Source organism: Stegodyphus dumicola, chromosome 11 (assembly GCF_044657685.1).
Source record: "Stegodyphus dumicola isolate Sdum_Otavi_A_Nest chromosome 11, ASM4465768v1".
Classification (NCBI taxonomy): domain Eukaryota; kingdom Metazoa; phylum Arthropoda; class Arachnida; order Araneae; family Eresidae; genus Stegodyphus; species Stegodyphus dumicola.
The window spans coordinates 119,080,126-119,094,317 of record NC_140778.1 but is presented as its reverse complement, the minus strand read 5'-3'; the positions used below and the strand labels follow the sequence as shown (position 1 = coordinate 119,094,317).

Genomic DNA, 14,192 nt, shown 5'->3' with positions numbered 1-14,192 from the left:
TGTATACGTGTTCAACACTGCCGCCTACAATCAAAACAATAACGAGTTAAAATTCAACATAACAAGACCTCGTAACACACCTTATATTCATCTCTAAACCCTGAGGTACTATTCTGAAAGTGGCTAACTCTGAAGTGTAGCGTCAGAGAGCCTAACTACATTCATTCAACCTTTAACACATATTCACAATACTTTTCTCTCTCTCTCTTTTTTTTTTTTTTTTTTTTTTCCAGTCTCACGAATAAGTTTAAAATATTTGGCATTACTTTCACTTTTACCATATCACAGTATTTCTTAACATTTAAAATAACAGTTCACATTGTATATAAGAACATATTAACATGCCGTTAATTTTACGCAATTTAAAACATACATTAGTAGTACATTGTTAACTTCTATTCTTTTCCAAGCAAGTGCCAATTCTTCTACATTGAAATACTACATTTCAAAAGTGTTTCAGACTAAAACTTCTTTCTTGCCAGAATGGTTTAAATAAAATTTATACAATAACTTTTACAATATTCAAGTATTTACACATTCCTATTATACATCAACTTTAGTTTTACTCGCGAGTAATTGAAAAACACAATACCAAAACAGGTAACAACTCATTTCTCGCCTTTTTGGCGATAAAGGTAGACCTCACATGAGGTAAAACTTCTTGAAATCTGCCACTTGCAGTAAGAATGAAAGATTAACTTAAGTTTGCAAAGTAACATAAAATTTTACTTCTTTTTGTGATATTCGGACATTCTTTTCTCTGCCCAGTCCTGGAAGGTAGCAACGATTCGTGTTTGATTTATCCGCCTTCTTGTGCGGGCTCGCCCTTCAGTGCCTTCCTCTAGGAGCTTTCTTTTTCCTCCAGTTCGGTCACCCTTGAATACCTTCTTTTTCGCCTCTGCCTGTGGTCTTGGCCGTTTGATGGCAGCTGGTCTTGGCGGAACCGGGACACTTCTCTCTCGTCCCTGCTTGGACCTCGTTGCTGGCCGTTCAAATTTTCATTGTAACTTTTCCTCCGCCGCTGGTGGCCCTTCCGCAGTTCGGCGACATTTGCTGCGGAGAGTCCTGTCCGATGAGTAGATCTTCCGTTTGGGAGCCGGGTTATAGTTGCCGTTATTTCTCCTGGCTCTCTTTCCATTCGTCGTACTTCTCCCTTCTTCATTCTGGGGGTGGTCGTGCGCTCTCTTTTGTGGTCGGTGGAACGGCTTCTTTTTCTTGTTACCTTCAATTTTCCAACGGGGAAACTTTCTTTTCAATTGCTCCTGCCTCCTAATATCTTGCCCTTGTGCTTGACGTTGTTCCACCTCTGGAGCTTGTGCCTGCCGTGCCTGCTGTGTCGGATCCTGTGCAAAAGATCTGTAAATATTTGCATTTTATTACGGTCATAGTATGGTTTGATTTGATCAATGTTTGCGGAGCATGTTTCACTATTCCTGGCTTTTAACACCACTACAGACTGAGTTATTTTTTCTATGACATATGGTCCTTCAAATCGTGGAAAAAATTTGGCGGTTTTATCTTCAGGTGCTGAAGAAAGTGAATACTTAATTTTTAATACTTCATCTCCTACTTTATAAGTTACTCCCCGTCGTTTCAAATCGTAATAAAGTTTTTGTTTTCTCTGTGCTACTTCAGTATTCTTTTTTGCTTCTTTAATTAATTTTTCTATATCACCCATTTTAAATTCTGGGGCTCTTTTTTGAACATAAAATAATTTATCTAACGGCGTTATAATCTTTCTGCCTAAAAATAACTCAGCAGGAGTTTTGCCCGTCGTTTCATGTTTTGCGTTCCTAAGGGCGAAAGCAAATTCATTGACATAGTTATCCCAGCTTTTATGAAAATTTTTAACATAACTACGGATAATTTTCACTATATTTCTGTTGACCCGTTCCGCTATATTTGATTGCGGCCGATACGGGACCATTTTTAAATGACGTATGCCCAGTTTTTGGCACATGTCTTCAAATATATTACTTACAAATTGAGGACCATTATCCGATATAACTTTTAGGGGCGCCCCGTATTTTAAAATATATTTATTTAAAATAGAATCAGTAACTAATTTCGCGGAGGCTCGTTTTAAGGGAACAATTTCGGTCCACTTACTAAAATGATCAACCATAACAAGGAGATAGCGACTTTTATTTAACTGACTTTTTGGGAAAGGGCCCAATAAATCGTTGCCAATGATTTCATTTGGAAATTCGGATTTAATGCTATTTAGAAACCCGGCCGGGCGGAAATTAATATAATTAACTGCTTGACATGTTGGGCAGGACTGGACATACGCCCTTGTTAACTTTTGCAGTTCAGGAAAATAGACTACCTCGCGTACGCGTTGGATAGTTTTTCGAATACCAGCATGAGAAGCTAAAGGGCTGTCATGTAACTCCTGCAGGATATTTTATCTAAGACTAGGTGGGTTAACAGGTCGAAATTCGTTGTTGGAATTTGTAGTTTTTGTATAAAATAATAGACCATCTATTAGTTCGTAATGGGCCGCCCTATTTCTTATCGCCACAATATCTTGGTGGCTAAAATTTTCAGGAACCTTTAAATACTCATAAATGTTTCCAAACTCAGAATCCTTACCCAGTTCGGTTATTACAGTTTCTCGGGAATTTATTGTACATGCTGTGAGCATTGCCACCTTTACAGTATTACCTTCTTCATCTATTTTTATTCTGGATAGGGCATCTGCTACGATTTTTCCTTTCCGGGGGTATGCTTGATTACCAGATTATATTCTTGCAGCTTGAGTGCCCATCTTATTAACCTTGGGGATAAGTTTTTCCCTGAGTACAATCTAGTTACCGCCGCATGATCAGAATACACTGTTATCGGCGCCTTTCCAAAATAGACTCGGAACTTTTGCACTGCTAACAGAACTGCAAGTGCCTCTCTCTCGGTCGCCGAATAATTTCTTTGTGTTTGATTTAAAGTTCGACTAAAAAATGCCACGGGCTGCTGATTTTGCGAAAGTACCGCTCCTACCGCATAATCCGAAGCATCCGCTGAAATTTCTAAATTCTCATCCTTTTCAGGAAATTTCAACACAGGGGCTTGCGTTAATGCTTGCTTTAATTTTTCGAAAGCTTTATTGGCTTCGGCCGTCCACGAGAATCTTGCCTTTTTCCTTTTTAATTTTAACAATGGTTCAGCAATAGCTGCAAAATCTTTTATATAGGACCTATAATATGAACAAAGTCCTAGAAAAGAAGAGAGCTTCTTCGCCGTGTTTGGCGACGGATACTTTTGCACAGCGATTATTTTTGATTCGTCTGTCTCTATTCCTTTCTGAGATATTTTGTAACGTAAGTATTTTAATTCAGGGGCTGCAAATTTGCACTTTTCGACATTAACTTTTAGACCGGCCTCATTTAATAAAGAAAACACCTGTCTTAAATCCTGTACATGTTGGTCCAGATTATCACTAGTAATAATGATATCGTCTAAATAGATAAATGCGAACTTTCCAAGAACAGGCCTTAACACAATGTCCATACATCGCTGAAATGCTGCCGGTGCCCCTGAAAGGCCAAACGGCATACGCAGGAATGCATAAGTGCCAGACTTGGTTATAAAAGCAGTCTTAAGCACGTGCTCCGGTCTAACCCCTATTTGAAAATAACCAGTCGTTAAATCTAAAGTCATCATGTATTTGGTCGACGTTATGTTCCTTAGAATTTCTTCAATAATAAGTAACGGATATACCGGATATTTAGTTATGGTGTTTAATTTACGATAGTCAATCGCCAAACGCCACCTTTTTGAATGTGTTAATGGATAGTCTTTGTTTTACTTACATAAAACCACCGGGCTAGCATAACTTCTTGAGATGGGCGTTATTATCTTTTTACGTAGCGTATCGCTAATGTGCCATTCTATAATTTTTTCTTTATTCTTATCATACCGGTATGCTTTGTAGCGAACTGGCATTGAATCTCCGGTGTCAATACTATGGTTAGTAACTTGAGTAAATCCGGGAATATCACTAAATAACGAAGCAAATTCACTTACCACTTGTTGGATTCTTTGTAGCTCTTCCTTAGGCAGGTGATCAAGGTTTAACATTGGCGGTTCCGATTTTTCTTCTCGAACTGGTTTCATCGTCAGCTTAAGGGACGCTTCATTAAAATCCAGCGTTGCTTCTGCCTCTGAAAGAAAATCTATCCCTAAGATAATATGTGCTTGCAGATTCTTTACTATAAAAAACATAACCTTTACTTGTTCGTCCTTGATACGGACGTATAGCGGTAATTTACCTATGCACTTACATCTTTCTCCTTGCGCAGCTAATACTGTCGTATTATCCGAATTATATATGCGATATTTAAGAAAATACTTCCTAAAAAATCTTCTGCCACACAGGAACACAACGCGCCTGTATCCAGGAGTGCGGAGGTTGGGATGTTATTCACCAACACTTCAATCTTCGAAAGAGTCAAATTTTTCACCATTACTGTATTTAACTTGAAGGAAGAGGGGTTTTCTTGGCCTTCGGATTTCCGCACCCTCCCGTCAGCAGAAATCCGTTTTAGTTTAAATCCTTTTTTCTTTCCATGCTTTCCTTCTTTTTCCACTGGCCTTGAGACTTTTTTCCTGGATTGCTATTGAACTGTCGATGTTCGCCGGCTGTTTTTGGATGCTCGGGTTTCCTTGCCCACTGATTCGCTTTGCTTCCGTAGCCGTGTGCTTGACTTTGCTGTGGTCTTGGCTCACCAAACTGGTTTCGTTGTTGATATTGGCGTCTTCTTTCAATGTCCGCCGTTCTTCTACTTTCAAACTGGATTGCTAGCTCAAATAACTTTTCCAGTGTAGTCGGATTCCTTAATTCAATAAAGTCTTGCACTGGGGGAAGTAACCTCGGCAAAATCACTTGAATTATCTCAGGATCCGGACGGTTTCCATACAAGAGTTTGAAGACGTGAATTTTTCTTAAAATAAAGGTGGAAAGATTTTCGATGCTTTGCTGATATATGCTGAAAAGTTCTGTTTCTAATTTCGCACGATCCCTTACGACAGAGAAGGTTTTTACTAGGGCAGTCTTGAAATTTTCGTAAGTATAGGTGGGACTTCCTGCTTGACCCAAGAGACTTCTGCCTATACATTTGAACCAATTAAGCGCTTGGCCCCTCAAAGCGCTGGTAGCTAAGGTAACTTTCTGGAACTCGTGCACGGGATACATCATGAAGTGGTCATCTAGTTTTTCCAAAAAACTGGTTACCGGTGAGTTTCCATTAAATGTTGCTTCTGGTTTCATCGCTGCGCGCATGGTCTGGACGATGTCACATCCTTCCAGGGCGGCAGCTAGCATTTCTGGATTCTGAGCCGTTTCTGCAGGCAGCACAGGTTCTTCTTGAAACTCGGCCATGTTTTTTTTTCTTCGTCGGGCGCCACTATCAGGTTCAGTGTTCCGCCTTACTTGCTTTGGGAACATGCAAAGACCTGACTCGGAACAGGGAGCTTACTAAAGCTATGTTCAATAAATGTGGGAAGTAGACAAGGTACACAGGAAGGGTATACGAAACCCTTTATTTTTCACTCTTTACAATAATTTCCGTACTTCGGAATACAGAGACCAACCACTTGTGGTCTGAACGTAAGATTATAAAAATATTAACTAAACTCTAACTTAACTTTGGAATAATAAACAAGGGCCTACGTGGAACATTGGCCGTATATTAACAGGAAGCCGTATGTAGTACAAGAACTGTTAACACTACAATACGTTTAAAATTATCAAGAGGATTAAACCTCTGGCCTGGAAGGCAACCAGCAACCGAGTAAAACTGCTAAGGCAAGCGGCCTGCTTCGACCAACTTCTTCCTCTCTGCTTGCTTGGCAAAAAGCCACAACTTAAGTACTTGGCGTTCGCCAGACAAATTTGCCAAAATAAGTTAAAGCTTTTAATTCTGGCCGGAAGTAGAAAACAAGAAGTGATAGTAAAGATTTAAAATAAAATAAACGTTAGTAAAACTTAAGATCCCGACAAGCTATTGTCTTAAACTTTTCAGCTACCTTCCACTTGTAGACGAGTTGGTTGAACAGTTTTGAGGCATACCTTATTCCTTTTTTCTTTTTAACGTAGGTCTGCGTTCCTCCATAAAGGTTTGATGGGAAAGCAAAAATTAAGATGCTATTTGAAGTGTGCGCGAATGTATATATCTTCGAAACTATAAATGTTAGATTCAATCTAAATGCCTCATTAGACAGATGAGAGTGCACATTAGCAAACATACACACATGCAAAAAAATAAGAATTGGACAAAGCATATACGCATAGCAACGTGTCAAAAATAGCGGCATTTTGGGAACTCAAAGATAAGAAGAAAACTTCGCCGCAGCAGGAGTGGCTCTCTCCGAATGAAAAGGGGGTACAACTCTGATATACACCCTAATTTCATCAAGTGGCGATATGTGCTCTGCGCTGGGTTTTGGCGCGATTGCGTGTTGTATGGCAGCCCTGTTGACGTTGAAAAATCTTTCGCTGCAGTTCCTTGGTTCGCGTCATGCTCAGTGTTTGAGAAGCTAAGGAGGAAAGATAAAATGGTGGAAGTTGTTGAATTGAAGTTCGGCAAAAGGAAATATAGTCGTGGCCATCCTGTTGAGGGGCAGTGGGTATTTGGAGGTGTGGAAAGAGGGTCTGTGAATTATTTTTTGTGGCTGTGCATGATAGAAGTAAGGATTTGTGATTATTTGTTATTTTATTTATTTGTGAACCATAGTATGAATTTTCTGGATAGTGTGTCTGGCTGTCATATAAATACGATAGTGATTACGTGGCGGCATGTTAAAGGCGGTATGAAATTGGCATTTCTGCTGTTCGAAAAAGCATTAATTCATGGTAAGTGCAGTTTATTTTATTCTTGTTCTTATTTTGTAGAATGCTATATTCATTGTTTTTTTAGTATGAATTTCTGTCGTTATTGTTTTTTGAATTGTTTGAAATTTATTTTAGTTATTTTGTTGATTAGTGCATACCGTCTAAATTGTGCAATTCGTAGATGTTTCATACATAATATTTTTTGAAATTTATTGTTGTTATGTTAATTTAATATAATAAATTAAGTGAGGTGAGTGTAGTTCGTAGATTCGTTTGTTGCCTAAATTGTGCTATTCGTAAATGTTTTTTTTTAAGTTGAAACAGGACACTGTGTACATGGTATTGTTTGAAATTTATTGTTGTTATGTTAATTTATTAAAGCGAGGTGTGCGTAGTTCGTAGATTCGTTCGTTGCCTAGATTATGCCATTCGTAGATGTTTTTTAAGTTAAAACATATCGCTGAGCACATGGACTCTTGTCAAATAATTTTGGTTAGAAACTTTAAGGTTTTGCTATGTAAATTTTTTGTTTTTGTTTCGGAATTTTAGCTTAAATTGTGTGTTCAAAACGTGGTTTTTGCATTCGCGAAAACCGTGTTTTTGGAGACATTTTTGGCTTAAAGTTCGAAATGTAGACAAAAAATTTAGATAGCAATATGGCAGCGTGGAGTTTCTTGCCAAAAATGTTTGGCGACTTGAGGGCGCATATCAGAGTAGTTCCGAAAAGGGAAACAGCTGCGCATGCATGAAACATCTGTCGCCAAAGAGCGCCAAAGCTCGAAGCTGATGTCGAAGTTCGAACAGGTTCAACGGCCGCGTTTATCAAGAGTTTAAAACTGAGTGACTCCATTTTCCCCCCTCCATATTGACGGATATAAAATCAGACATCAAACTGCGATATGGATAGTGCAAGTTCACCAACCTGTCAAAGTGAAACTTCACCTAATTTTCTTATTCATCTTAACCCGTGTTCCTCAATTTCCTGTACACGTGACGGAGGAGAAAAATCAATCAATCGTTATTTTTTTGCTGAAATATATCTATTAAAATGCGACGTGTCCGGCTTTTGATAGATATGCCCAAAGGGCGCTTGACGGTAAAAAGTCCGAACGGGTAAGTGGGAGGAGGTGGGAATTGGAAAGAGGAAGGTGACAGCAGAACGTCACAGGTTTAGGAAGGATTTCAGAGCTGGAGATGAAGCGCATCCACAAGTCAGATCCATAAAGTGGCGCCATCTATTGGTGTTCATTGAAACTAAGGAGAAAATTAGTAATTCAACTTACCAAAGGCGAGCGAAACTTATACGTCCATTCGAATCAGTAGTTCCACTATTCCCAAGGCTAGAAGAATCTTTTCTTGGGAACACTCATTTGCTTACACTTCTCAGTGAATTCAATAAACTTGAGGTTCATATTCAACTTACCAAAGGCGAGCGAAACTTATACGTCCATTCGAATCAGTAGTTCCACTATTCCCAAGGCTAGAAGAATCTTTTCTTGGGAACATTCATTTGCTTACACTTCTCAGTGAATTCAATAAACTTGAGGTTCATATTCTTAAAATTTTCATCCGTCAGGAAATCCGCTAGGTTACAGGATGAAAATCTCGGCCAGGTCCGGTACATCACAGAGGGGGGAATTCTCGCCAACAAATTTCGTCGCCAAATCCCTTGGCGAATTTTCAATCTTCTTTCTAGCAGCGTAGAAGACAAAACATTACGTCTATGGAGCCTGACATTCTTTGTTTGGTAGACAATTGCGTTTAGACAGTCATTGTGTTCGAGAGGTGTCTGCTATGTTTTAATTTATTTCGCAAAGCTAGAGGGGGTGAGATAAATATTAATTTGACGTGTGTATTAGGTTATGTAACAACATAATTTACTGTTAAGCAGCGTAAGACAGTACTGGATTCAGAAATTGGCGATATTTGCACGGTTGGTGTAATTGTTAATATACAGACAAGATATATTCTAGCATTTAATTCAGGAGATTTGGAGATATTCCTGTTTAGTGCATTGACGTAATATTTAAGATACTACTTTATTGATCGATGAAGAGTTTACTGTATATCTACAGTTGCTATTTTTATAATGGGGATTTCATTGTAAACGTCAAACGAAAAGAAAAGGCATTTGATTCTATGAAACATCGTTTTATGCTCAAAATGGTGCCAAGTAACTATCGAAGTACATTTGACAATTCCATTTATAGATTTAACATTTACTAATAATTTAACAGCAGACATCTTAAATTACGTATTTTATTTCTCATATCATCCAGTTTTGCATTGGTTCATTTGAATGAATAAATGTAATAAACATAACCAGTTTTGCATTGGTTCATTTGAATGAATAAATGTTCTCACACATGCATTAGTAATCTTATGCATTAAACACCAGCGCCTCTTCAAACTAAAAGAAAAGCCTGCAGTTAATACCTTCGATAGTAAATGTGGCAGTCCTGTGCTGGATTTGGGAAATGTTATGTGGTGGCATGATAAATCTTGAATTCGAAGTTACAGTTACAATATTCAGTATTTGATAAAATGAATCGATGCATGTTTTGTCGCGGCAGGTAAGGAAGAGTCTCAATGAATTTATTCAAAGATGTGACGGAAATGCAGCATTTAGCTCTGCTTCAGCATCTCAATTACTGAAAAAAGTAATTAAAAAAATATTCTTGAAATGGAATTTAATTTTAACTTAAGCTATGGGTGCACATGGTATTGATACAAATTATTCCTAAGGCACATATTAGTCCGTTTGATGCATTAAAGTTTAATGTGCATCTTATTCAATTTTTTAAAATAATGTTTCTTGTACGTGATGCGTCGCAACAATAAATAGCTTGAAAACTGCACTTTAAAATTTCAAGTCAAATATTTTATTATATATTGCAATTCTGTTAATATTCAGACTTATTCAATGAAATATTTATTTCAAAAATATAACAGAAAATAATATCTGTAACTGAAGATAAACAACAAGTCATCGATTTTATAAATTATAAAACATAAAAGACCCAAAAAATGTGTTTTCTTTGGGAATAATTTTCCTATAAACTTCAATGGTAAATTGCTAGAAATAGTAGTATTTAAACGTGCTAAAATGAAGTCTCTTATTAATTATCTACAATGAAAATAATTATGCTTTTGTACCTAAAATAGATTATTTTTAAAAATAATTGTTTGGACAGCAATCACAAATCTACATATGTTCAACAAACTTCTCATTCTTTTAGCGATTTTTACCCCAACGTGGACAGATGATAAAGTTAAAAATTAGATGTAAAATTTAGTTTACTTGAAAAGGATTTATTACGTTCAGTAATTAATATATATTTTTTCAGTTGAAGAATGTTTATAGTGATTACAGAGATTTAAAGCTATTGAACTGCACGTAAGTTACTGTTTCAGTTGTTATTACAGTTATTTCCTTTAGACTGTAAAATTATTTAGTAATTAATCATATGAGTTTAATAATTTTGTTTCATGTTTTATACTTTACACACACACATATATAAGTTGTACACTGTCTTTCTGACGCGATCTACCCATAACGAGTGATTAGGAAAGCAAAGCTTTAAAGCGCTTTAATTAGCGGTATTTAGTCTCCGGTCATGCGAACAATCTGCAGACTGAAAGAAGAGTTACGGCCATTTTCAACAGTATGGCGGTGTCCCATTCTCTATAATTCTCCATGATATAAATGCTTGTTCATCATTAAAATATTTCCCTCTGTATCTTTATATCTAAACCGCATTCCATCATATAGGAATGTCACGTGACAAGGTATCAAGCCCTCTTCACTATGCAATCCTAGTCTACGGCTGAACTTGAGCATTTCTCATACCTGCGGCGCTCAATGAAGAAACTACCTTAAGACTGACGGAATAAAACTCTCAAACAGACAAGTTACTCTTCCGTATTCAGCGGAAATTGGAAATGGATCATATAGGAATGAAAGGAGACAATGGTTTCACCACCTCCACCTTACTTCCTTGGCAGTTCTTGGAATTTCATATGCTAGCTTCTAAAAGTCATAGGCACTCAGATGTATAATTTACTTATCTAGCTTACTGAGACTCTGGCGCCACATTAGCAACTTCATAATCCGTATCCTTATCATACCGAATGCAATATATATATATATATATATATATATATTTGCTATCAATTTCAGAATACAGTAAGACCCCGCTTAACGCTGTTTCGTTTAGCGCTGTTTCGGTTTAGCGCTCTTTTATTTCAACCCGAGGATTCTCCGAAATTGTGCGCAGTGCTAGGTTTCCAAATAACATATCCGAAACAGTGTAGTTGTGTTTCTTGCTTGGTGGTCGCATTTTTATCATTTGAAACATTTGTTGCCATTATTGTAAGTTTAAATTTGTATAATACTATAACGATTAATACAGTGACAAATATTATGATCTTTAGTTTTTATCCTGGGAGATAATAAAAAAACAAGAAAAGAAAGCAACCAGAAAAATCATTTCACTGGAAACTCAAATGCAAGTGATTAGAAGATTAGATTCCGGTGAACGTCAATCTCAAATTAGTGCTGCATTGATTTTGGCAACTTCAACAATAAGGACAATTCTTAAGAATAAAGAAAAAATACTGTCATCGGCAACTGCAACTACGTCAAGCTCTGCAACTAGAATTACCCGTTCTAGAAATAACATTATAGAGGAAATGGAAAAACGACTGTCTATATGGATTGACGACGAAATTGAACGCAATATGCCATTAAGCCAATCTATCATAATGCCTTCTTGACAAAAAGGCAGAAAATTGGAAACCCAGAATAGACTGAATGATCTGACTGAGAATTTTATTTGTTTTTAAAAGTATATGCGTTTATATTGTTTTTATTTTTGTAAGAAATAAATGTTTAATTAAATTTTTATTAAAAAAAAACATTATTAAATTTAATGCCTAACCATTTTTTATCCGTCTTTCCCTAACCCCATTATTTACATGTTAAGTGTGTGTGTAATTATGGCAAAGCCTCGAGGGCTATCTGCCTAAGAGGAGGGATGCCTTCGTGGAGGACTTTCTAAGGGAAACTGGCTCGTATACACGTTACACATGGGGAAAACCACGAAAACGCCCATGCAGCCAGCCCGTTCGCGGGATTCGAACCTCGGACCGAACTACCAGTGTTCAGCGACTTTACCGCTCGGCCGCTGGTGGGCCATATTTACATGTTAAGATAGCCTCGCTTAGCTCTGTTTCGCATTACGCTCTACTTCGATGGAACGTATCCCCCGCGTTAAGCGGGGTCTTACTGTATATACATTTTTACAAATTTTAAAATTTCTAAGGATTTTTTAGCCATCTTGTATATTTAAAGCAGTAAATTTTGATTGAAGCTGAATGCAATTTTAAGATTCATTTTTGATTGTAAAAATTAGTATCACTGACGCCAATAATTTTAAGAATGCGTATTTCTATGTAACTAATTGAACTTTTTTTCGGGGGGGGAATGGTGGTAGTGTGTGTGTATGTACGTATAATACAAAGATACATGAATAGGATAGGAAGTTAGAATAAGCTTAAATTGGCGGCTTACTAATGACGACGTTCTTAAAATTATATTATACGATTAAATACGCTACATTTAACTTCAGATTCATTCTAATTTAATCTATTTTTAATATAAATTTGATTGTTATCCGATAAATTATTAGAAAATATTAAATATTATTTATTACTTTTAACTACGGAAAACTGGCCTTTAGTTCGAAGTGAAATAAATGCATTCATAAATCTTCGCATGTGATATTTTATCACAATGGCACAACAATTTGAAGATTGTCTAAATAATCTAGGATTGTATAGCAATTATTACCTGCTTGGCTGGATTTTGTTCGGTTAAATTTATTATAAAACTTCCGTATTTCTGTGATTAAAAAGCGATTACAGTTGATTTGTTCCCATGATTTATTTGAAAATACATGGAAACAAAAGCCAAATAACCTCAAAATTATGAATGTGCAATAATGGAATGAAAAACAGACCACATGTCGCTAATAAGATTGCTTAACAAAATCCTTTTCTCACAATACAGGACATATTGATGCCTTAATCCTATTCAAAATACAACCTGTAGTTTGAGTAGGATTGTTGTGAGTTACCAGATTTCAAGCAGTAACCATCAAAAATTTAAACCGTATCTTTTGAATGTTACTATTAGCATTCGCTGGCCCAGGATAAAGTCTCATTTATCATGACTAACGTAAATGTAAAAAATAAATTGAATTTAAATTATTGTTTAATTTGGGTTTATCGGAATAATTTGAGACTTGGCGAAGAAGCTCCCTTCTACTTGTCTTGTTACCGGACATAAAACTCCGGTCTCGTATCCCCTTGACCGAGAAGCATTCTGCTTAAGAGGTCGCTGGAATGCGGGAGAGAAGATGCTGGAGGAGAGGACGGTTAGGAGGGCAGCAACCTCAGAATAATACTAATATTTCTGTAGCTAAGAAATTTAATCATTTCTTTGATAGGTTTCGGAGTTTTATTTGGAATCGTTAATTGTATTGATAGAAATGATTGGATAAGTTTTATAATTAATTTTCTTCAGTATATGACTATCGGATTGAGTCGCGGCTTTGAGTCTTCTGATTTCTAGCTACTGATTTTGCAATCTCTAATTACTTTTCTATTGAAATATGCATCTTTCTCAATATGCATATATTTGATTTCTAAATTTCAGATAGTTTCCAATAAAAGAAAAAAATTTCAATCTGTATGGAAATGATTGAATTTCTATAACATATCATTGGCTGTCACAAGTAATGCTACTCATTGATGACAATTTAGTAAAGAATTTCACGGTTCACGCTGATGCACTATTACCGAGTTAATTTAATCAGAATCAAATTTTATAATTTATACAGATTCCTGAACTAAATCGAAATATTTATAAGTTGTATCACAAATGCAAATCGTTTCAATACTCAGTATAAAAGTTTAAGTAGCCTAAATGAGCTAGTATTCTCGAAACGGGATTTTGTGTTGAATGAAACGAATAGATAAGTTTTAAAATTCATTTTTCTTCAGTGTATGACTATCGGATTGAGTCGCGGTTTTGATTAGCTTCTGATTTCTAGCTACTGACTTTGCAATTTCTGCTACTGACTTAAATTAGCTTTTGCTAATCTGCATGCAACAGTTGCAGAATTATCACCAATTTAAAAGTTCTTAAGTGCTGCTAAGCCTGTGTTCTTTTTACCGTACCAGCCATATTTATTTACATTTGAAACTTAGCTGAATAGTGAATTAAGTCTTTCTGCCCCTTTAGTGTCTTTTTGCCGAGTTGGACTAAAAGGAAACTTTTAGTTTTGTGCACCAGAATATC

At 36.4% G+C, this 14,192-nt stretch overlaps 1 protein-coding gene across 3 annotated transcripts in view; it reads left to right on the top strand.

Annotated features, from left to right (window-relative positions):
- The window catches only part of LOC118194266 (uncharacterized), a 103,835-nt gene that overhangs the window by 66,717 nt on the left and 22,926 nt on the right, over positions 1–14,192 (top strand). For all 3 annotated transcript variants that reach the window (XM_085827151.1, XM_085827149.1, XM_085827150.1), the window contains one exon: positions 10,177–10,226. In XM_085827151.1, coding sequence (XP_085683277.1) covers positions 10,177–10,226 — 50 coding nt within the window. The remainder of the gene's footprint in view (positions 1–10,176; positions 10,227–14,192) is intronic.